A 24971-nucleotide genomic window follows, 5' to 3' on the forward strand; every position below is an offset into this window, starting at 1 on the left:
CCTATGATCACCTAGTTCCGCCTAGTGCCCTCTTGCACCGCCCATTAACTTTTTCATCGCCTGCTAGCACAGCCTATTGCATTCTGACCCCGCTCACTACTAGCTAGCTCCGCTCATTACTTTACATCATCTCATGCTAGCCCCGCCTACTATAGTCTAGTACCGCCCATTGTTCTATAGCACCCCATAACACCTGTCATCATTAACAGCTAGTACCGCTTATTGCCCTCTGGCTCCGCCCATTAATAGCTAGCTCCACTCATTACTTTCCATCATAGCCTGCTTGTTCTGCCCACAGCTCTCTAGCACCACCTACTGCCATCTGGCACCCCGCCCACCATCGGTCTTCACAAACAGCGGACCGGAAGAGCGCAGAGGCCTCTGGGGATTGTAGTCCTGGGGGCTTCCTGGGGATGTCGAAGGGTGGTAATGAGTGCCCCCCAGGTTCCCGTAAGAAGGAGTGAGAGAAACAGGGGGGCGGATGGAGGGCAGAAAGAACAGAGAATCAGGAGGAAGGGAGGGACTGAAGATACTGGAAACACGGCTGGTGAGAATATATGCAGCCTGGAGGAGAAGAGAGAGAGGGATGGGAGAGAGAGAGAGAGACATTCAAATACTTAAAGGGATTTCACAAAATACAGGAGGGAAATTTATTTCAAAGGAGGAGAAAAGTTACAACAAGATACCGGAATCTAACACTAGAGGATCAGATGGAAGGGAAGGAGGTTTTACTTTACTGAGAGGGAGGTAGATAAGTGGAACAGCCTCCCAGCAGAAGTGGTAGAGTGTACCAATGCATGGGATAGGCGTATGACTCCTGAATCTAAGACTAGACCAACGACTGATTAAGGTTTGAGTCTTCACAGCAGGAGAAACGGGCGACTAGACGGGGGGCCGAATGGGTCAGATTTGCCTGAAATTTCCATGCCTCCCAACTGTCCCTTTATCCCACTGCCGTACATCGCTCTACCTCTGCCCTACTTTAGAGCTGGACGAGACGGAGCAATAAGGAAACCGCAATCCAGCTGGCTCGATTTTATGTTGCGTTATTTTTTATACGTGTTTACGGATAAACATGGGAGGCGAGGTAGATCCGTTTTGTTAATGGTTCCCTTCAAATGACGGGATGAGGGGGGATAATTTATTACATGCAGATGTTAACGATTAAGTTAGTTTTGTAGGCAGTTTTGTCGTGGTTTCTATTTGGAAATGCCAGGTGATGCGTTACCTATTTGGGCTTTTGAGTAATAAGCAACAGCCCGACAGCCGGCACTTAAAGGGTTATTAGTAAGCTTTTGGTCCGATGTGTTTTAACGCTGTTTTTTTCTTTCCGTGGTAGGTGGCATTGGACGTAAGACGCACGTTACTGGTGGTGACGCGGGGGTTAAAAGAAGGGTTCCGGTTCAATATGAGACAGATGGTGGGACTACGGAGAAGAAACCCAAATGGGAGCCGAATAACTGGAAGCGGCATTTAGATAACATCAGGGAGATGAGGGGCAGGAGGGACGCCCCCGTGGACCAGATGGGAGCCGAGAAGTGCTTTGATCACGATGCAGCCCCAGAGGTGAAGCTTCGTCTCATTTATTGCCCTGGGCAAATGCCCCTATGGCTCGCAGATATCCCTGGGTAGATGCGTGTGCCCCGAATGCCCGCATTAGAACAGGCTATGGGGTAAATATGTTTAAAGTATTAGCCTTTAACGTTACCTTGCAAGGCAATAAAGCGTTCGTTTTCATGACATCATCGATCAGTTTTAATTTAAAGGGACAGTTTGTTGGACCTGACACCCCCCATAAAGGCAAGTGTATATTAAAGTACCCCGAGTAACCTAACCCCCTGTGAGTTACTTTAATGTGCGTTCTGAAAAAGCCAAGAAGTAGAAACTGCAACCCTGCATTATATGAATGAAAATATCCGCTTTAAAGGAAGAGTCTGCGCGTTGCTCGCATGCTTTGGCTTAACCTCCCATTGGTTTCACGCAGCGACGATCCTGCGCGCTGAGATTCCAAAGCCAGATAATATTTTATTTCACCCCTTTGAAGTTTTCCTGGGGAATGTGCGCCTTTTATTGATTCACGTGCTTTCTCTTTAGCTGGAATGCCAATAAAAATCACATCGTGGTCTGGACGCTGGCCACGGGTGCCGTATCTCTACATCTGGATAAACTGGCGGATAATGGAGATAACGAGCAGCTGGCAGCATTAAAGGGACAGTCCGGCCACCATACCCACTTTAATGCATATGATAGCTGTGTGGTGTCCCCCTTGCGAATGCATGGGGGGCCTATAGAACCCCCTTATATGCATTTGCCGCCCCCCAGCTATTTTCTGTGTAGGGGGGGTATGTCGATCCCTTCTTGGCTTTGGAGCCCCTTGATGTTTACCCTGACGTATTAACATGCAGACTGTTGGTTTCTGATGTTTTGTGTACCGCGGGATGACTGAGCGCAGAGTGTTTCCACTCCCCAGGTCATGCGCTACCAAGTGCTGCTCTCCCTGATGCTGTCCAGCCAGACGAAGGACCAGGTGACCTCTGCAGCCATGCGCAGACTGCGGGAGCACGGCCTGACCGTCGGCAACATCTCGGAGACGGACGCCGACACCCTCGGAAAACTTATCTACCCCGTGGGGTTCTGGAAGGTGAGGGCTGCTAACAGAATTCAGAGCTCAGTATATTCTCCAGGATTTTGTACTTTGTGCATATTGAATAAAGTTTCTGTCATTTTGAATATTGCCCATCTTAAAGTTTAATAAATAACTTTATTCGGTTTAACAAACTCCCCTCAACAAACAATACGATGCTAATCCGTACCATACAACGGAGTGCAAGTAGTTAACCTGCAATAATTAAAGCCAAAGGACAGAACAAAGAGCAACTCGTGAAGCGGGTCACGGGTCAGCACCATATTATGTTACCACATAACAGCTTCAATTCACCTAACTTTATAAATGTTGCGTTGTCTTGTTTCAGAACAAAGTGAAGTACATCAAACAGACAACAGAGATTCTTCGGAAGCAATATGGCGGCGACATCCCTGATAATGTTCAGGATCTGGTGAAGTTACCTGGAGTTGGGCCCAAAATGGCTCATCTGGTGATGGACATTGCGTGGAACAACGTGTCAGGGATAGGTAAGTGTACAAGAGGTGCCGGGACCAAGAGTACTGTGAGTGCTGAAATAATCCACATTGGGCTTTATTCTCTAAATCAGAAGTTGGTTTTAACTTCCTGAATTCACTTTGTATTATGAAGGACCGTTCCTTTCCACAACAGATGCCAGTTATGTACATAATACCCAAATACAATCATTCTTGCTTTTCTTCATTGGAACACAGGAGTGATGGGAGTGATAAAGGGCCATTGGAACACAGGAGTGATGGGTGCGATAAAGGGCCATTGGAGCACAGGAGTGATGGGAGTGATGAAGGGCCATTGGAACACAGGAGTGATGGGAGTGATAAAGGGCCTTTTTTGACAGCCTTTTCTTCAGTTTAGCATTAGGTTGATATTTCACCCCAGTGAGCTTCTTCCACAAAAATAACTGAATTTGGCCCTTCATAACGATGTGTGATTAGAGTAAGACATGTCACGCTTTCTGCACAGGGGTCGACACTCACGTTCATCGTATTTCCAATCGGCTAAAGTGGGTGAAAAAGGCAACAAAGACTCCAGAAGAGACGCGGGTGGCTCTGGAAGACTGGATGCCCAGGTGAGAGTCTTCAGATGCATCCTGACTTGTTAGTAACGTAGCATTCAGGCATTGCACACGACGACTGCCCATTTCAGGAAACGTATCGCAATGTACACCAGCGGGGCGTTACTTCAAATTTTACCAGAATCAGCCTTTATAAATATAGAGTTCGTTTTAAGACTGATTGATACGGAGCTTTTTAATTATGTTGCCTGCTAAGTGGTTTGGCTTAATTTCAATCAATCTTTTACCACCCAGATATATGACGTTCTCCGCACCTTTTCTTTTGTCTCCAGGGATCTCTGGAGTGAGATAAACTGGCTCCTTGTGGGGTTCGGGCAGCAGATCTGTCTTCCCGTGTCCCCTCAATGCTCCACCTGTCTGAACAGAGACATCTGTCCAGGAGCCAAGAAAACGTGACCAGAGCGGCGGACAGACACTTAACCCTTCCACGTACGCAGCACTAAAGCTATGTGGCAAGGAAGCGGTTAAATGCCATCAGCAAGCATTTCTTAGATCTTACCTTTTTTAACTGTTTTCAGACCTTCAATAAATGTATATAGTTTATATATTAATAGACTGGGAATTTATCTGATTTATTTAGATAAATCTAGATGTTAATAATCTAGAATCTAAAGTAATGTATCTAGATAGAATAATAATTATTTAAATATCTGGATAATAGTCAAGGTGATCCCAGTAAAGGGAGAATAACCACTAAATACCTGTGTACTGTTTCTTTAAATATATTATTCGCCCCCCAAATTTGCCTTATTTACGGAAGAAAAAAAAATCCTTTTCTTTATATGATTACATTTAAAGCTGGAATTTGTAATTGAAATAGAAACCTTCCAATAAAGGGTTTTTTTTTCTCTCCATCTAATTTTTTTCTTCCAGTATCGAAAACTGATAATATACTCTTCAAAACAAAAACATTTTGTTACTATTGGGATAGCGAAATACTGCATTTATACAACATTTTGTAAGAAAAAGCTGAACATTAACCAAAAAATACAGGAACTAAAAACCTTTTTATATACCTGCTAAATTATCAATAGACATTAAATCAATAAAAATTAGATAATATATTTATAAGTCGTACAAAAGAAAGGGTACACGAGGCAGGTTGTTTGTAAAGCAGATTAGGAATGTTGTATCAATAAACAATGTTTTTGTGCGCCGTAAAACACGCTCTGCTCGGCGAACGCCGGTACTTGGGAAAGCCGTTTATTAAACACGTAGTAATTTACATTTCTTTTGCGTGTCATAGATAACTATTTATTACATATGTGCCTGGTATAATTAAAAGTTTACAAAAATATCTCGATTCCAAACAGAGCTACATATAAGGCAGCGTTATGGCCGTGCGCGTCAGAATACACTTCTATGAACAGAAGCAGTCCGGTAATAGCTGCGAGTCTCGGTACTACCACTAGGGGGCAGCAGAGGAAAACATCCTTTAGTGTCCATAATTACCCAGAAGGGGGGATTATGTCATTGATGACTGCATAACACAGCTGCAGGTATTGGGTCACATCAGATGGAATCCCATTGGTCGGTTTTGGTCCTCTTTATTTACGCAACGCTAGATGATTGTTGGTCCACACAAAGTCACCAATGACTGCAAATAGCATAGTCCTGGCCAAAGGAAAGGCCAACTTCTTCATTCATCTTTGCAAAAACCTGCCTTAGGTACAAACTCAATGCAGGAACCCCTCGGATTATACATGCCGACTGCCATTTAAGTCCCTCTTTTTTGGTCTTTTCCACCAAAGCTCCCACCGTCTGTTCTTGCTTTGGATGGTAGGGATTGGAATTACCATAATTTAGCTAAAATACAAGATATTCCATTCTTAACATAACATTCACTCTCAAGCTTCCCGTTACATTCCGTTCTGTTCCCGTTACTTTCGGGATTACCTCCGGGGTTACTTTACAAGGCCACCGCTTTCGAACTTGTTCTAGAACAACACAGAAGATGTTTCCATCCGGTAAATCCGTTACATTTAATTCACAGCAGAAACTGAGCGAGTTCAACAGAGCGCCGGAGGCTTAGCTTCGCCACCGTGCACTACAATCCACGGACATTCTTCCATCCAAATACCCCTGCTTAATCCCGGAGCTACCCGAAATACTTAAGTAGAAGCAGGTTTAGCGGAGGGCTTTTAAAGTTTAATAAACGAGACGCAGCACAGGTTCCGGGACAATAAGGTTTTCACCTCCAATTATAATTTACCTTGAAGTGACCCCAAAATTCTTCTTTTCGTAGCAGATTTATTTATTTTTTTTACAAGGCCAGGTTATCGCTTCTGCTGGTTATTATTGATCGCCCGTGTAAATGATTACTGCCTGCTGATAAAATACTAGATAAACTCTTCCTCCAGCTGCTACTCCCCGGTGAACAGGATCTGTCGCCCTTTTAATTACACTAACCTCTTCGCCATAGAGGGTTAAGATCCAACAGCCTTAAAATTCCTCGTCTAATTAACCTTTTATAGTTTGTCAGTTAATTTGCATATAGGGCTGCATATGTAAAACCACATTATTCTTCTTTGCAGTTACAGGGGGAATACAAAAGGGTAATTTTCACGTGTATCAGATTAAAAATTAACCAAAAATTGCGAAAGTTACAAAATATTACAAAATAGTTTAGATTTTAATGATGGGGTCCCGTCCTTACTTAGGCTCAGCGTCCCAAAACCGGCTTAATCTACCCATCTAGGGCCCCCCCCCCCAAGGATTATTGGAAATACAAAATCCACATTATAGGAGTCAATGCCTTTGTAAATAAACCACTCCTACCACCCTCATCCAAAGTGCTAGCCGGCTTCACTACCTTTAATTTGATATGTATGTAATATTAGTAGGATAAGAGGATTCCATACGGTATCTCACAATTTTTTTCTCAGATCTGTCGTGTGAAACAAATAGGTGCGAAGGTGCCAGGTCCGGATTAGGTACCTAAATGATGTGTTAAAGTGATGCCTTTTTCATTTTATATATATTTATTTTCTTTATTACAATAATTGAATCGCCTACTATTTCCTTTAACCAAGAGCACTACAACTCTTCGGTGAGGCATACGTGGAACAGCCTCCCAGCAGAAATGGTAGAGGGTATTAAAAACATGCATAGGATAGGCATACGGCTCCTGAATCTAAGACGAGACCAACGACTGATTAAGGTTTGAGTCTTTACAGCAGGAGAAACGGGCAGACTAGATGGGGGCCGATCTGCATCCGAAACCTATATTTCTATATGGGCCATGACTGTCCCTTTAAGGATAAGCATGTAATCCCCCTTTCAAACACCAGGGGTCCTAAGAGGCTCGTTCTTCAGGTCTAAGGATCTTACATTCATTTTGGATGCAGGGTAAGCACTTTGTTTGTAGGGGGAGGGGAAGACTGAAAATGTTTTCTCTTTTTTGAAGAAGATTACGGTTTACAGATATTTTCCTTGGCCGGTTTCAGCGTAATCTCCCCGCAGTGATTAAACACAGCGTTCTTGGAACATTTACAAGTCAACCTGATATGCGATTTCAGCTCTTGGCTTCTCACAGGGGGAAAAAAAAGAAAAACTTGATGTTAAAAGAATATTTCAGTTCGGGGGAGGGGTGATAAGGAATCTCCTGTGATCTTGGATGAACTACTTTGTTCGGGATTAAATGACCTAATACGAGGATCACATTGTAATAGAACGCGGCTCCTTCTGCATTCCCACTAACCACACATTCTAAAACGCTCTATTGGTAATCCACAGTGAGTAGCTGTCACCCCCACCCCCCCAATTCCAAAAAAATAATAATAAAAAAAGGTAAAATAATGGAAGTTTCTCCATTTGTGACATTCTAAGGTTTCACGAGCTTATAACGGGTTAAATAACCCTCCATTCTTCTAAATCATTTGACACTTGTGGCTGCTTTAAACCCCACCGCCTGCATCGTTATGCAAATCCCCGTACCCCTCTCCAAAAAATGACTGCATCTTTTGTGAGGTCCGTGTTTAAACAGGGGAGGGGTGGGCAGAGGGCAGCACAGAGGGGGTATTTATCCCTTGTGCTTTAGGGCAGATTGTGACGGCTCCAATCTGAGTCCTTCCATTATTTTTCTCTTTAAATCAAACCATCTGCGCATCAGGCGACGATCCGCGAGTCAGCGGTTACCAACGTGCGGACGCGAGGGGACTCTAACAGCCTAAAAACCTTCCTATTCCCACACAAAAACCGCATCTTTGGTTAAATCTCTAATAATCTGTTTATGTCGGTCATATAACACGATTTAAGTATTAAAATCAATAACACGGCCTCTTGTTCTATTTCAGAATATTAGAACAATTTAAAGAAGAAAAAAAACCACCTTTTTGTTGTTAAATAATATGCCCCCCCCATCCATCACGCGAGATACTGGGGTATTCCAACCGCATGATATACAATTCCTATAGGACGTATATTACATGAAGTACGCGTATCTAATACATGATTTAGCAGACGTTCTGTGCATGCACTCGATTGGAGCGGAAATCTGGATGATAACCACACCGCTGGGGCGATCTGACACGGTAATCTTGTTTTCCCGGGTTAAACAGAGGTGATTCTGGTTTACTTAAACCAGTTCCAGACCCGAATACTTAAAAAATAAGCAATTAAAACTGTCAGCGGTCTGCGGAAGTGAAGGTGAAACCACAGGAAAGGACGGGGAACTTGAAATATAAACACGAGGCAGATGTAGAACTTTCTTTTTAAGTATCGCTCTCGCCGTCTCACAGCTCCATAGAACCCTGCAACACTTCCTTTTTTTACTTTGTCCTTCCTCTCTCTTGCGGTTCGAACGTGCCGGTTATCTTGTCTCCAATTATCCAAGGCCTCCCCCTGACCTCAGTTGCTGGTAAAAGTATCTGCACAGTGAAGTTGGTTGTCCTCGGCATCTCAAGAAGTTTATCAACCTTGGAGATCCCCCCCCCCGTAACCCCGTTTAAAATCCACGAGGGGTAATGGGATTTGGATCCATGTGTCACTAAGCTGATGAAGTTGCAATGAAATGCCATGTTAAATGAAATGGTTAAACTTTGATCACATCCTCTCGTTAATGGTCTGGAGAAGGTGTCGTTGCTCCTGTTAATCCTCAAAGCCCAGGTTTGCGGTGGGAGACGGATCGAGTCCTGCACCAGTTCCCACCAGCAGCTGTGCCAGGAGGGTGGGTGCGGATCAGAAGTTGCTGAAGATTTCGTGTTTCTTGCTCCAGTCCATCTGGGGGGCGCGTTTGTTGGCTCGCTTGGCCCTTGCTTTCTCCTTGGCTTCTGCTGCCGTGGGGCTAAGATTTAACCCGCTTTCCTCAAAGGGATCCTTTCTTCCGAAATCCCCCGCCTGACCAGGAACACAAATAAATTAACACATTTTAATACAAAATGATTGAGAAATGAACTACATGCCAGCCATCAGCATTCAGAAACGATCTAAACTTCCTTAAACTCATTGTGTGTCAACCATTGAGGTTCTAGAAGGAGACGGGTACCGGACATGGCATTGAGGTTCTAGAAGGAGACGAGTACCGGACATGGCATTGAGGTTATAGGAGGAGACGGGTACCGGACATGGTGTTGAGGTTCTAGGAGGAGACGGGTACCGGACATGGCATTGAGATTATAGAAGGAGACGTGTACCGGACATGGCATTGAGGTTATAGAAGGAGACGGGTACCGGACATGGTGTTGAGGTTCTAGAAGGAGACGGGTACCGAACATGGCATTGAGGTTATAGGAGGAGACGAGTACCGGACATGGCATTGAGGTTATAGGAGGAGACGGGTACCGGACATGGTGTTGAGGTTCTAGGAGGAGACGGGTACCGGACATGGCATTGAGGTTCTAGGAGGAGACTGGTACCGGACATGGCATTGAGGTTATAGAAGGAGACGTGTACCGGACATGGCATTGAGGTTATAGAAGGAGACGGGTACCGGACATGGCATGAGGTTACTCAAACATGGAGCATGGAACCTTGGGTGGTTGGTCTAGAAGACAATGTCTGGCCTGTATGTATTCATTAACCCCCCTATATTTATATATTTTTGCCTGTTGCGTACAAAGCGCATTTATGTTACCTGTGAGTCTTTGTCAGGACTTTGCAGGTCGCTGCGGGACGATGATGTCGATGAACCTCCATTCATCTGTAAAATACATCTTACTATTATTAACCTTCATTTCTAACGTCTACGCGAACCCTAACCAGTGATCGAGCTCTACGGGATGACCTAACTAAAGACTATTGGAAATTTATATTTATATTTTTTTTTTTTTTTTTTTATAACCATGGTCAGGACCGATAAAGACACCTTCTCCAAAAAGGTTTAACTCTTCCAAACTGGGGAGACGGTAATGGTTTTGACTGTTTTTCCCTCTTTCCGTAGCTTAGGAGCCAATGAGCTTACAGTCATAGAAACATCGTACTTCTCTTTGTCCTAAGAAAATTATAAGCAGCCATGATGCTCGTACCATGACACCTCGAGCAAACCCAGGCAAGGCTTTCCGCAATTTATTACATGCAGAAGCTAGAAGTTATCCTTGTTCCAGGAACATAGGTGGTCTCTCCTGATTTATGGGTATTATTAAATATCTGGAGCGTATGTTGAGAATCTTTAATATCTCTTACGTCCCGGGAAGCTCATGGAATCTTAAACATGATTCACTACGTGGAGAGAATCCATATTACCGGTAATTCATGTGATCGACGCCTGAAGGACCTAGCCTTAGGATACTGACCTGTGTCATTCCATTGTTGAGAGAAAGTTGGACGGAACCTAAAAATAGAGAAAAAATTCATTTAATGGATCTTCAAAAGAACCTCCAGAAGACGAGACGCCTCATATTATTAATCGATACAATAAATCGTGTAAATTCCTTGAGGTTCTTCCGAGAACCCGGTGGGGAACGTATCTCCGCACCTTTAGCGTGAGCTTCAGTCGGGCTGATTCCCAGTTTCTTGAAGTACTCGTCGGCTTCCGGGTCCACCACGAGTAACGACGTCTCGTGTTCCTTGGACTTGATGTTGGCCACCACCTCAGAATGCTTCATGTTCTCGACATTCTGCCCGTTCACCTGAAAACAGGAGCGTAAAAATGGGGGGACAATGAACCAGATGAAACACAACTTTTTCTAAGTTGGCCTCATAAAAACTATCAATTTTGACCAAAAAGACTCAATTTTTTTTTTTTTTGCCAAACTTTTGACTTGAAAAGCCGTTGATTCACCCCACAACTTAATAATTGCAAACAGTTATATATCTATTATTTTTTATTCTTTTTGGTGCTTTATTAAGCGAAAATTTCAATTTTAAGTAAATTTTAGCTGCCGCCTTTGAACGTCATCAAGTTCATTTTTCAGCCAGTCCTATAATGTGTATATAATGTATATATATATAATTTTTTTAATCTATATTAAAGGCATAGCGCAGATATTTGCGGCGTCGGCATGGTCGTGTTGTTCATTACGCTGCGTGTTGCGAGCGTGGAGGGGCCCCGTGGGAATACACGAGGTAAAGGGCCCCTTTTTCATGGAGTAACAGAGAAGTGGCTCCTTTTCTTTGGTTGCCGCTCTCTGCCCTCGGTGCTCGCAATGAAAACAAACACCAAGGCCTCTTTTCCTGGTTCCTTAGCAACGACTCCCTACTTTCTCCTCACAGAAATAATGACTCTGTGCTCTCGGCCACCTAGTTCTCTCACACCCTCGTCCTCCCCTAATACTCCCCCCCTCCATCATTCTCTTCCACAGCCGCCTCTACAAACCCTCATCCTCCCAAGCCCTTCTCTCTCATCTGCACCGGCCTCTCTCCCACCATCCTCTGCCCCCTACATTCTGCCCTATCTTTCTACCTCCGTTTTTTCCCTCCCCATTTATCTGCCCCCCTCTTCTATACCTTCAAAGACGTGGTGCTCCTCTTGGTTTTATCGCCTACCCTTCCCCTCCATTACAGCCCCCTCATTCTATCTACTCCCTCCCAGCCACTTTTGCCTCTGCCCTCCAGGATCTCTCAGACATTCTCCCCACCACACCAACAGCGCCACCCTATATGATTTTATATTACCCCACCCGTCTTTATACTGCCCCCCACCTATAACCTCCAGTCCTCATCCCTTCCACCCCCCCGCCTCCCCATTCTGATGCCCCTCTCTACATTACAATTACCCCCCACCCCTCCGTAGCGATAAAATTTAGATCTGTAACTCCTTTTATATCTCATATTTATCACAATGAGCCAACAAGTGACTGTAATGCTTTATTGGCTGAGGAGCTGACGCTTCTCATCGGGCAGCTTGTATAGACCCGCGCAGCTTGGGCGCAGATAAGAAAAGGAACCGTATGACTTAATGTAACTACAAATCCGGTAACAATTTGGGGTAAACCACAGAAAAGAGTCTTAATGCATCGGGACTTTCTCCCCGAAAACCTGCGCTGTTGGCCGGGATGTTTTCGCACGGAGATGGAAATGTCTGCTAAGCGGCTCTCGGGAATCCTCGCCGCCTTACAATGTGGCATGAAATATTCATGGCCGCCTCTGGCACAGAGCGTCTGCGAGGTACGACGGAGGATCGGGTTCCCAAATACCACAGGTGGTTTGTCGGAGATGGAGGATAACACAGAAACGAGACCCCTGCCCCTCTGGCACCGCACCGTCTCCCCCTCGCATGGCTGCACCGGCCGCATTAAATGTGCATGAGGACCCGTGGGCTGCGGGACTTAACCTGCGAGCTGCACAATGGCAGGAGATGACAGATCCACCGGGAAGAGGGTCACCCAGGGTTCAGGGGACTCTGGCAACGCGGGGCGAGATCAAGTGACCTGGGGCACTGAGCACAGAACGTGCCGGCAGATCGGCCCCCATTGGGCCCCCGTCTAGTCTGCCCGCTTCTCCTGCTGTAAAGACTCAAACCTTAATCAGTCGTTGGTCTCGTCTTAGATTCAGGAGCCGTATGTCTATCCCATGCACTCACTGTATTTACTTCTACCACTTCTGCTGGGAGACTCTTCCATGTATCTACCACCCACTAAGTAAAGTGAAACTTCCTTATAGATAACAGCCCTTTTGTTCCAACATTTCTCCTCCTCTGTACCTTGTTAAATCCGGTTATAAAACACATTTCTAAATTAACACTTTGGGGGCCAGACACATCAAAGACACCCACCGGTCACACGAAGAGTTAATGAATCTCGTCAAAGGCCAAACTTTTTAGTAATTGCCTTTGGCTAATTTCTTTTAGAAAATATTCAAAGTTTAGATAAAAATGCCAAAAAGTGCAACTGTTTCTGAAAACTGGGCACATGATTTGGGTGTGACTTCATTAACCCTTTACGGTACCCGACAGAAGCTTACATAGATATCGCCTTTTTCCATCTTCATTAAAATCATTAACAGTTAAAAGTTATATAAAAAGAACCATTAAAGCCCTGTCCGTGGCCACACCCTCCAAACAAAAAAGTGTTTCTCTTTGGCCAATTAATTTGCTGGGAGGTTAATATAGAAGATTATAGGATCGACTTAAGCCAATAGGAATTCGATAAGACTTGTATTAAAAAAAAAAACTAAAAAGCATGAGCCCAACTCTGGTGGTCTTCTTACCTCGACGAGGCGGTCCTGGGGTCTCAGACCGGCTTTGGCTGCAGGAGATCCCGGATCCACCGAGCGGATGAACTGGCCGGGTCGGGACTTCTCGCTGTGCAGATTAAACCCATAACCGTTGGGTCCTTTCTTCAAATAACACAGACGGGGGCAATGATCCTTCAGCTGGCCGTTTATCTCCTGCAGAAAACAAGAACGCAGTTTTAGAGCAGATCCCAAGAACAGCACAGAGAAACAGAATGTGCCGGCGGATGGGCCCCATCCGGCCCTCATCTAGTCCACCCCTTTCTCCTGCTGTAAAGACTCAAACCTTAATCAGTCGTTGGTCTCGTCTTAGATTCAGGGGCCATATGTCTATCCCATGCATGTTTAATACCCTCCCTGTATTACCCTCTACCACCTCTGCTGGGAGGCTGTGCTACTTATGTACCACCCTCTCAGTAAAGTAAACCTCTCTTCCATTCCATGTCACCCCCCGACCCTCTAGTGTTAGATGATGGCCTCTTGTTCTAACGTTTCTCCTCCTTTTGCAATAAACTGAAGATTCTGCGCATTCGTTAGTAAAATCTACCACTGTTACAGCCTCAAGTTGCCCCAAAATCTAAGCGGTCGATTCAGGTCCAGCAATGCTGCAGTCTTTTGGGCGACGGAATTGTTCTCTGGAAGGGTTAATGACCTTTAACCTCAGAACGATTTACACGGCTCCACTGTCCCCTCTGGCTGGCCCAGATGTGCAAACATGCAATTATCCAGGGCTGCGTGTCAATCAAACGCTGGTTTGCATCTCAAATTAATAGCTTTGCATGATCGGCAAACACTAAAGCCCCGCGAGCTCTCCGGCCAATGAGTGTCTCTGAAATCACAAACGCCGCAGTAACGACTATTATTCAATTACTTATATCATTAGTGTGGGGTTACCCTAAAACTATTACGCCATTTAAAACACTGTAAATATCAAGGACATGGCATAGAAACATAGAACCTTCCGGCAGATCGGCCCCCGTCTAGTCGCCTGTTTCTCCTGCTGTAAAGACTCAAACCTTAATCAGTCCTCGGCCTTGTCTTCAGGAGCCGTATGTCTATGCCGTGCATGTTTAAATCCCCTCACTGTATTACCCTCTACCACTTCTGCTGGAAGGCTGTTCCACTTATCTACTACCCTCCTAGTAAAAGTAAAACTTACTTTAATTCCGTCGTCTGGCGGCACCTGAGACGCGAACCAAGTCCTGGAGGAACCAGAACATTTTGTTGATCTTCTAGTATCCCCCAATACTAATACAGACACAAAGCTGGGGAAACGGGGCGTGGCAATGCATGATGGGATATATATGTCCCGTGGAGATCTAAAGGGTTAATTTCCAGGGGGGGAAGCTTGTACTTTCCCATGTTCCCTTTTAAGTACAATTTGAATGTTTGCTTCTTTTTTTTTAAAAGGAAATTGCAACTTTAATGCCTCTGACGTCAACAAAGACAAACATTGTTAACTCATTAGACTCGGGTCACCGGAGTGCCTTGGGCACCTTCTACTTAACGCCGTTCGGCATCCATCCTTGGCTGAGAGCAGGAGGAACCTTTACTGATATAACCAGATGCTTGGAATGTTTCTTATCTCTAGAAGACTTTGCTGATGGAATCAAAAAGTTGAGCAATTAACACCCCCCCTGAAAAAAAAAAATGGCTGCATCTGGTTTAACCCACGCACCTCCCGGGACCCCTGTGACCTTATCTGCAAAGCAGCTGTTCCTGGCTTCCTGTTCAATCTTCTTTTCTCGCTTGTATAACCCGATAACACGTAACCAGCGCTAAACATCAAACCCAAGTTTTGCGTTTTTTGTCAAATATAAAAGGCAGGGCTTTATATTTTTTCTTAGTGGCTTCATGTATTTTGATTCCTTTTACTTTACAGAGAAGGTGGTAAATAGGTGGAACATCCTCCCAGCAGAAATGGTAGAGGGTAATACAGTGAGGGTATTAAACATGCATGGGATAGACATACGGCTCCTAAGACGAGACCAACGACTGATTAAAGTTTGAGTCTTTACAGCAGGACAAACAGAGTACACGGGGGCCGAATTGGGCCGATTAGAGCTCACCATTGTAACACCTTTATCTATACATATTTCACAATTTAGATTTGTAGAGAGCATCCATGAAATTGTGCACAATCATACAGCCCAATTACACGTCACAAGTAATTAAGGGGTACGCGTACCTACTTTGACCTATCGCTGTAAGTAAATTTATATGGGGGGGTGAGGATTTCATTTTGCTCGCTGAGCTGTTTCTTAATCCAGCTATACCTTTTGACCTCAACGTATTAAATATATACGTTCTTGTTGCCGGAGGCCTGATCTGTCTGCCATGCACGACGACAAAGCCGTTGGAAGTATTAAATTCCATCAAGTCCGCTCGGAACGTAAGCAAATAGCGAAATAATTAATAGCAGCAGAAGAAATAGAGAACGCAGAGCATGCGCCGGTCGGGTTCTGGAATGTATAAACCATCGGGGAAAAGAATTCCAGAAAACCTTCCTCCTCCAGAATAATTAGACAGCCTGTTGGCAGCACATCGTGCCCGCGATCAGCAAGCTGCGAATTCTCAGTGCTTTATGGCGAGGGGGTGTGAGAAGGCATGGAATGGATGAAGCCGAGCGAAAGTGTTTGAGGAAAGCCAGATCAGCGATTAAATCTCTCTACACAGAGAGGAAAGTCAGCGTCCGGCCACCCGGCAGAGATCCGGGCTGCGTACAGAGAAACATGTTATTCCCCGTACGGAATGTACGGATCAGCGGGGCGGATTTTAAGATCTATATTCGCTTTAAAATTTGAACCCAATAAGTTTGGAATATCACAGTTTAGCCCTTTTTTTGGGGGGGGTGGGGGTAGGACTTTAGAATTTGACGGCGCTATATAAAACAATAATAATAATAATAATTAGTGCAATGAATGCTAGCTAAGCATTACTTCGCATTAGGTGAGCATATCTTGGAACTTCTGGAGCTCTCCTTCTTCTGGCGGCTTCATGTAGGGACAGGGCTAGCCCCAGAGAACCGTTAGTGGGAGGAAACTGGGCGGGGAGTTAGAGAAAGTGGGCAAGGAGTAGGCAGAACACGGGCGGGGAGAGGATGCGGCCAAACGCCACTCCTCCCGGACAAAAGGAAAAGGTGACCAGGAGACCCAGGGAAGCCGGGCTTTACATGGAGACTCCGGGACACACGCGGCACATCAGTTTCGATTTTGAATATACAATTCTTTGTCTAACATAACAAAACTGCAATAAAGGAAATATAACGCAATACTCGAGAACTCAGGAACTCTACTTATAGGACCTCCAAAAAACTCACTCAACTTTATTCTGTGGGTGGTTTTACCCGTCATGGAGTCCTTCTTCTTGTCTCATTACAAACCCTGATCAAAGTAGAGGAACACGTTAGCATTTGTTGGCAGTACAAACGTTAATTACGTAGACTCTCCTGCTCGTGACGTACACAAGTGGTCGCTCGGCCAAGTTCTCGTCTCCCATCAAACATCTCCCATTGTCTTTGAAGTATCGTTCCCAAATAACCTGCACCAGACTGATTCCAGGAAGCGCGGCAGGTGAAAAGCCTCCTGGCGTTGGCACGACTGCCGGTTCCTAACACGGGGCATTAGTATAATCTGTACACCGGCCGACAACTAAACAAACATAGGAAGCGTGCCAACGTAATGTATGCTGCTCACAATCTGATCTCAGGTGCACCACAGAAGACCTTCAAGCGGTGGCGCTCATCCAAGGACGCGGAGCCACAAAGCAGGACCTCGTTGGCTCTTGATGCCTCATTAACTTCATTACGCGTATATAAAGTGGCTCAAGAGGACAGGACACTCGCAAAAGATTTAGGAGTTAAACTTAGCGGAGTGCCTTGGTCCAGTTATTAGATGTGGGGCAATCTGGCCACCAATTTAAGGGATCTAACATCACTTGGTCTTCACAGACGAAGTCAATCCATAACCACCATTATAAAGGATTTATTTAGTGTACAGAACAGTACAATTTAGGATTCGGGAGAAGCCGCAGCTCCACCTTAAAGCGATGAACGGCACTGCCGTAGACACGGAGCTCCCTCCGCGGACTCAACAAAGCAATCATTTGGCAAATCCACGTAGCCATCCGGCCCTCTTCGGCTGCCGTAAGCACATACAGCATTGTCTGGATTTCCTGCTGCCCCTCCCAGCACTTAAGAGGTTAAATATTCTAACATTAACCTCCGCAAATGATTAAAACGCAATAAATCAGTGAGGCATCGTGTTTGACCTCGCTGTCCCTCCCTCCTCCACCAAAATAATTGTCAGACAGAGTATTTTCTATTATTCTATTTAACCTTGTAAATGAGATACGGGAATGGTTAACCCCTTCAGCAACGCCTGAGCCCACCGCAGAAAATGTATTTCCACGGCCTCAAAAGAAGAGAATCACAGAAAATAGGTTTAGAAACTAATATGTTTGTTGTTATATTTCTCGCCGTTATTAAAAGGAATAAAGAAATAATTTAAAAAAGCAGCGCTGAACATTCTACTGGAAATGGGAATTTTTAGTAAATGATTAAATGTCACAAAAGTAACACAGAATTGAGTGCTAATTTTTTTTTATTTATAATCTATATTTCCCTTTAACAAAGCGTTTGGTGTTTCGTGTAACAGGTGAGCGTTTGCGGTGGGAATCTGTACCGCGTGTGACTGATGTCCTGTACCGGGGCCAAAGCTAACAAGAGACTGATGTTTCTTGTTAATCATTCTCCGAGAGGGCCGGAATCAGCTGGGAAAGCGCCGGCGGGATTAAAGCGCCCGCTCGCCGAACAGCCATTCCCAGCCCCCAGCCCCATTTTCTGCCCACCCCTGTCATGACTTCCAGAATAGACATGTGGGACTTTTAACACTTTAAATGCCTGTTATTATAGTGGAAGGTAATGCCAACATACCATACCTCTCAACAGTCCCTGTTTTCAGGGACAATCCCAATTTTCAGGCACTGCCCTGCTATCCCAAGCAGTCGCCCCACAGTCCTGCTTTTGCAGGTAGTGAGGACCCTCTGATCCCCCCCCCTCTGACTGGTCTAGTGATGTCTCTCGTTTCCATTTCATGCTGTCTCTACACAAAGTTTTTGGGCCGTAGAACCCTGCGATACCCTCATACCCAGCAAACATTCCGAACTCCTAGAAAAAAGGGGCATCAGGGGAGGGAAGAGGGACTGGCTAAATTGAAAATGGACACTTGGGATGTATCCAAAAGTTACCCAAGATCAGATGAAAGTAAAATGTACCGGTAATATATATTTTTTTGAAATGACCGGTGATTTTAGAGCGAAACAATATATATAAAAAGAAAAGCGAGAAGTCTTTTTCCCGCAGCGCCGTCTCTGCGTATAAAATCGGTTTGCTGAGCTTCGGGAAAAAAGTTTTTTTGTAGAGAAAACAAATCCCGCTGTGAGTGTGCGCCGTTATTCCTCATTCCCAGGGCAGTCGCTCTGATCTGCAGGGATTTCGTTAAACCCTAAACTCCAGCAAGCTGCTTCCTGCCACTATTTTGTGTACTAACGTACCTCCCAACAGCCTCGGGTTTGGCAGAGCAGTCCCTATTTTCAGGCATTTTCATAGTTCCCAGGTATGGGGGGCAGCAGGTATGACGTATGCTGTATGAGGGGTTTCGTTCCTCACCCAAACGCCGGTCATGAGAACAACACGTTTGTTACATGCATGTAAAGGGGTGTATATTTAAAGTGCGCCTGCCCCTTTAAGCCGTAAAAAGGAAGTGCATCGATCCTGTGTGTTATTTTTTTCTCTTTTTCCCCCCATTCCGCTGGTTTCTCAGGATCCGGCTCGTTGCGGGGAGCCAAGACACTAATCCTGGAGATAACGCCGCAGATCCAGATTATAGAAGAGCAAATTCAGTCCGGCTGCTTTCTGCGTAATGCATGACATCACAACCAGGCCGGCGCCTTTTACTGATTAACAGCAATGCTTGCAGCGGCTTATATCAGAAACACCCTGTAATAACAGTACCACGTTACGTAAGGAAGCTTTACTTTACTGAGGTAGTGCTAGATAAGTGGAACAGCCTCCCAGCAGAGGTGGTAGAGGAATTAAAACAAACATGGCAGTTTCTCCCTATTTCTGATTTCGTCGTGATTTCGGGAGGCACGTGAGACTCGGATTAGCGCGCTTGGCTCCTGGTTACTGATATTCTGTGCAGGGGACACAATTAATCTTCTTGTCCTGCTATATCACCTGTTCCAGGCGGTGACCTTGTCAACGAACATTCATTTCCAGCTACATTCCTTATAGGTATTAGCCTCTTAAGTGTAACTTACCCAATAATACTCTGTGTGGATGTGGACAACATTAACCCCGCGTTTAGTCAAGCCTTGGGATCCGCACATTATTGTGAGTGTAAAGGTAGATGCGAAATATGCACTCAAGTAAAAAAAAAAATGTAAAAAAAAACAAAAACAAATGTAATCCGACAATGAGAGTTTGTTAAAGCGAACTAAAAAAGGGAAAAAAAAAATATGAGTAAAAAAAATATGAGTATAATATAGAAATAAAAAGAATAAAAAAGGGTGTAAAAAAGACATTAAAAAGTGTAATAAACAGAAAATGTAGAAGAGAAAGAGCATAATAAAGAAAAAGTGTAAGAAAGAAAAAAGTATAATAAAGAAAGAGAAAGTGTAAGAGAGAAAGAAACGCTTATTATAGTAAATGTAATTTCTAGCTTGTTAGGTTACGTTGTTGAGGTTGATATGTTTTATTCCTCGAACACAGAAGAAGATGTTACGTAAAGTTACGTAAGCTTTCTGGGCCTCAGAGGTCTCTCCTTCAGATGGAAAAGTCTTCCGAGGTCCCTAAAGTTTACGGCCAAAGAGTAAAAACATCCCGAAGGGCCGGTTCCAGCCCTGCCAAAGATAGACCCACAGCGGGCTGCCACAATGAGCTCGTTGTCCAAATTATGTTGGCCGGGCCAATTCTCCATCCATTGCTGCCAGTAAAGGGACAGTGGAGACCTCAACATCAAAACAATAGCCGCAATGTCCAAAAACACGCGACCAACGGAGATACGAGAAGATTCCGTTGATGGAACTTTTCCGAATCTGAAGTCATGGAGCAGTAGAGAAGAAGACACTCCATTGAAGCCCACGGGGACATCATTCTATATTAAGCAAAGTCGACTTTTCCGACATGACTACAAAAGCTCTTCCTGTCCCCCCCCCCCCGGAAAGGGTCTCTCACATCCCAAGCAGGGGAAAAACATTGAAAGATGCAAATCAATAAAGTCCAGAAGGAAATATTAGAAATATAAATAAAAGTTCTCTTGCCGGCACGTAAAGATCTGCCGGGATTTTTGTTTTTAGGCGGCACCTTCTTTCCTAACCTCGTACCCTCAAGGAGACCTCAGAACATCTTAATGCAAGAAGAAGGCAGAGAACTCTTACATGTGTAGGCCGTGTAGGAGAAACGGCCGGATACATGTTTATTATCTACTTCCTGGGGGTCCGGCCACAGAACCCCATGTTTTAACAACCAAACAGGACACGTATGTGACAATCCAACATAACATAAAGACAGGGCTGTGGTGAGTAAGTTGGATAGATATTTATATAAACGATATCAGGGGGTGAAGTAATGTATCTGGACAGGCTAGGTTCACATGCTGCAATACTTCCTTTTCGGACCCAAGTATTTTTTCCTCCCCTTTAAACTTGTTTTTCTCACGGAGATGACTCTTCGAACATCACCCAGAAGCGGCCTCGCCCCTCTTATCGGACTCCAGCACCGCCGCCGGGAATGTTTTTGGAGCAGCTGATAACGGAGATCACGCAACTCGGCAGCATCGGGATCCAACATTCCAGGTAGCGGATGCAAGACACATTAGAGGTGCCGTTCCACTAAGACGTCGATCTCATCGGTCGTTTTAATCCCAACAAAAAGGCTTAATTACACGGAAAGGCCGGTCGGCGCCTGCTGTCGTGTGATGTGAGAATTATCGGTTCCCTTAAAAATGTATGAATTCGCTAAAAAATGCATACAAAGGCTTTCAACAGTACGGGAAATTGTGTTTCTAATCATTCCGTTTGGTTCTGAAAGTGTTAATTTTATAGGCCCCTTTAAGGTCTCCTTTTTGGCCAACAAATTTCGGTATAAACGAGTAGCGATTCCACCTGGAATTCTGGCAAATATTTGGAGTTTTATTCGACTATTTTAGTGGTTTTAAAAAAGTAGTAGTAATATATAATCATAATATTACATAAATCACACAAGTTCCCAAACCCTTATCTAACATCCTATCAACCCAACCGTCTTCTCTGGTCATGGACACCAGCCCTGCGAGATCCAATGACGTCACTTAACGGTGATCCTTCTCCCGTGACCAGTCTTTCTAATAAAGCCCTGCGCGCTGCATTTTCCATAAGGAGGGTTCTTTAAGCCCAAAAGGAGCTCCATCGCCCTGCTGCCCTTTTTCCTATCCTATGTCGGGTGATGTTCCACAAACTATCAGAAATGTTTAAAATCTTCTCCTATGCCACATGACAATTAAGTGTTCCCGGCAAATATAATTATATTACATTATATAGTTATAAAATTTTACTTGAGTGAAGAATTATTTCTCGGAAGAATTTGGGGGTTTTGAAAGTACTAAAATGTTAAAAAAAAAAAAGTACTTTTTGCTTTACAATGGGAAAAAAAAGTCAATGTATATCCTGTTAGGCAGGTCGGGTCAGTTCTAAGCCAATAATGATTGCACTACTCTTGTATTTGTGATGTAAGGATGGGAAATTTCTAGTAAACTAATAATAAACTAAACTCAGTAAACTAACAATTTTTCTAAGAAAATAAAAAATGGCATTTTTTTTTATAAAAAAAATTTAATAATGAAATGCTATACTCATTTTTTTTTGGAACTGGGTTTATGATGTCACTGGAGGGCTCATCAGAGTTAACCATTATTATTATTATTATTATTTTTTAAGTATATGTGTTTCTTTTGTTTTTTTCATCTTAACTTCTAGAAAACGGGGAGTCCTCAGGGAGGATTTAGACCCCTAAGACGTGACCCTTTTATCTCAATTCATGATAATTTCGTAATGTCTGCGAAATATGGGACCGGGCCATTAAAGTGTTAACGCAACCATGATTATCTAAAAAAAAAAAACAAAAAAAACACACACACACACACACACACACAAAAAACCCCCAGTAGGCCAGTAGTTATCTTCTTGACAGATGGCGTATAAAACTGCGACATTTATGCTCGGTTATCTGTGTTTACACAACGTTGCGAGATCCGAAGGGGATGAACAGCCAAACATTTCAGATCTGGCCTCCCCGGCCTTCACACGCTCCCTGTCCTCACGTGATGCGGTGCCAACGACCTGCGGCATCTTCACGTAACGTCCACGCACACGTCAGGCCAGAGGGGATTTTGATGAATACGTTTGCCCCAAAAAGGCACTCTTAAAAAAGTCCAGCCGTTTCTATCTTTGACAGTGCCAGTAAGCTTCAAAAAGGAGGAAAAACATTAGAACAAGAGGCCATAACCTAAAGCTAGAGGGTCAGAGGCGCAGATGGAATGCGAGAAAGTTTTACCTTACTGAGAGGATGGTAGATAAGTGGAACAGCCTCCCAGCAGAAGCGGTAGGGGCAGACTAGATGGACCGAATGTTTCAGATCTGCCATCGAATTCAGCAGAATGTTTATTCCGCGTTGGATGATTCACAAGATGGTTGTGCAATTAAAAATTGTTAAAAAAAAAAAAACACGCACCAATAAATTGCGATGTTTAGGCGTCTGTCAGATCTGCGATTTCAGTGGGTTGGCCCGATGTTCTCCACGACATGTGGACCCACTTAAGTTTTAATAACAACAATGGTGGGAGCTGGAATGGCTCCCCGGCAGGGGGGGTATAAACAGGATTCCAGAGGGCAAACTGACCCAGGTGCTGTATCTGGGTTGAAGTTCAATTGAGTAGTTAAGTTAGCCACCCTAAAATACCCATAATCCTCTGCTGCAGAATAGTCTCAAACGTTCTATTAGAGCTTTCATAGAACGTCCTCCTTAACTATTGTTAAATAATTGTTACAAGGAAGTCTGTCCCTTCATTGACTTTCATTAGTCAGAGAGTCCAACTGGGCGATTAAGACTGAGCCATTCTATCGGTCCCTACAGGCACTATGATAAGGAGTCGGGGATCAGATAACAGAGCGAGAAATCATACAAACGGCTGATATGCAGCATCCTGAAACATTATATTATGGGGCAAAAACTACAACTGGTTTAAAAAGGAAACAAAATATGATTGGGGGAGGTGTATGAAATAATTATATTATTGCACCCTTCGGGCACACAGAGTTTGACACCGAGACCATGTCACCTTTTCACAACTGAAATTTGCATTGGAAAATATATATAAATAAGATAATCATGATAAAGATAAAAGGTTATGTTCCTGGATTTGCATTGCCAAGTGACGCAGACCAGTAACATAGAAGTTTATCAAGTTAGACAAGGTGATTTATCTGAAGTAGAAGTTCCCGAGCGTGGCCCTCGGGTGTGAAGCTTCATGAAATGCATACGGATTTTTACAAGCACTTTTTACAAGGAAGCGTAGTCACTGTTACTGTCAAACTCTCGGTGCAAAAAACCTTCGTTACGGGAAAATTCGTAGAATGGTAGCTGCTGGGCTGAAAACTACGTGAAAAATGTACCTGGAGCAATTGATATGGCCAAGCAAAAAAACAAAGCGCACAGACTCGGGCTATAAAACCAGCACAATAAACTTTAAAATACCTTAAGATACCAGGAAGAGCCGAACGCAGAGCACAGAGAAATGCATTTTATTGCAGAGCAGAAAAGAATATCCGTTTAATAATTTTCACATGACTAAGCTACTATATGTTGGCTAAACTCGGGGCATATGGGAACATTCTGCCCCTATGCCCTGGTTCTTATGTACTGCTGGTTGGCTGTATTACTGTCCCAAAAAATTGCTATCTTGTCCTGATCTCCGAGAATGTTGGAAGTATGGGGAAATCTATTCTATAAACCACACCTCCCAATTATCCAAATTCGTTGGCCAGCTTACCCAATCAGTACACGAAGCGGCTGGCGTTCCATTAGCAAGACAAGCTCTGTGTATGCTCCGCGTGGGCAGGTCCAAGGTATAATGTGGGTGGGGCACGAAGTCACAATTCCGCAAACATCAAGGACAGAGCAGTTAGTATTAGAGACTGGACTTCTTATTTTTCTGGGATCCACTTGAGATTCCCCTCTGATTGACATCAACAGATATATCAGACTTTTATCAATTAAATAAGATAAAAAATAATTTTTTTTTTTTTTTTATATCTTTAAATAAGATAAAAAATAAGACAATTGAAAGAAGTTACGAAAAAGTTACTTAAGAAAAAAGAAGTTACGAAAAAGAACTGAAGAAAAAGTTATGAGCCGGATCTAAAAACCCAGGAGCCCCGGCTACCTGGCATCTGTAAAGCCCTGCTTTGAGAAGCTCCTACGATACATGTCCATTGGGCCAGCATCAGACGGTTTCTCCAGCTAACTGGACCAGGTTAGCGTGCATAATAATTGACAAGATCACAGAGGTCCTGGGGGGGGTAGAGTATCAACCGGGCCCCTGAGTCCTA

At 44.1% G+C, this 24971-nt stretch overlaps 2 protein-coding genes and 1 long non-coding RNA gene across 3 annotated transcripts in view; 1 reads left to right on the forward strand and 2 right to left on the reverse strand.

The window, feature by feature from the left end:
- Positions 1-346: 346 nt before the first annotated feature.
- On the forward strand, positions 347-4335 carry NTHL1 (nth like DNA glycosylase 1). The gene is made up of 6 exons (XM_053471507.1): positions 347-547; positions 1340-1566; positions 2471-2641; positions 2973-3132; positions 3605-3710; positions 3989-4335. The coding sequence occupies exons 1-6, from the start codon at positions 430-432 to the stop codon at positions 4110-4112; spliced, it is 906 nt and encodes a 301-aa protein (XP_053327482.1). The 5' UTR covers positions 347-429; the 3' UTR covers positions 4113-4335.
- A 568-nt stretch (positions 4336-4903) lies between these two features.
- On the reverse strand, positions 4904-6519 carry LOC128501298 (uncharacterized). Its single transcript, XR_008355032.1, has 2 exons — positions 5898-6519; positions 4904-5743 (listed from the first exon to the last, which is right to left on the reverse strand). It is a non-coding gene; the product is annotated as an uncharacterized LOC128501298 (long non-coding RNA).
- Positions 6520-6587: 68 nt separating this feature from the next.
- Positions 6588-24971, reverse strand: part of NHERF2 (NHERF family PDZ scaffold protein 2) — a 34947-nt gene continuing 16563 nt past the window's right edge. The window contains exons 3-7 of the mRNA XM_053471526.1: positions 13302-13481; positions 10630-10783; positions 10448-10485; positions 9790-9855; positions 6588-9053 (exon numbers count right to left, since the gene is read on the reverse strand). Coding sequence (XP_053327501.1) covers positions 8895-9053; positions 9790-9855; positions 10448-10485; positions 10630-10783; positions 13302-13481 — 597 coding nt within the window. The 3' untranslated portion in view covers positions 6588-8894. The remainder of the gene's footprint in view (positions 9054-9789; positions 9856-10447; positions 10486-10629; positions 10784-13301; positions 13482-24971) is intronic.

Source organism: Spea bombifrons, chromosome 7, assembly GCF_027358695.1.
Source record: "Spea bombifrons isolate aSpeBom1 chromosome 7, aSpeBom1.2.pri, whole genome shotgun sequence".
Taxonomy (NCBI): Eukaryota; Metazoa; Chordata; class Amphibia; order Anura; family Pelobatidae; genus Spea; species Spea bombifrons.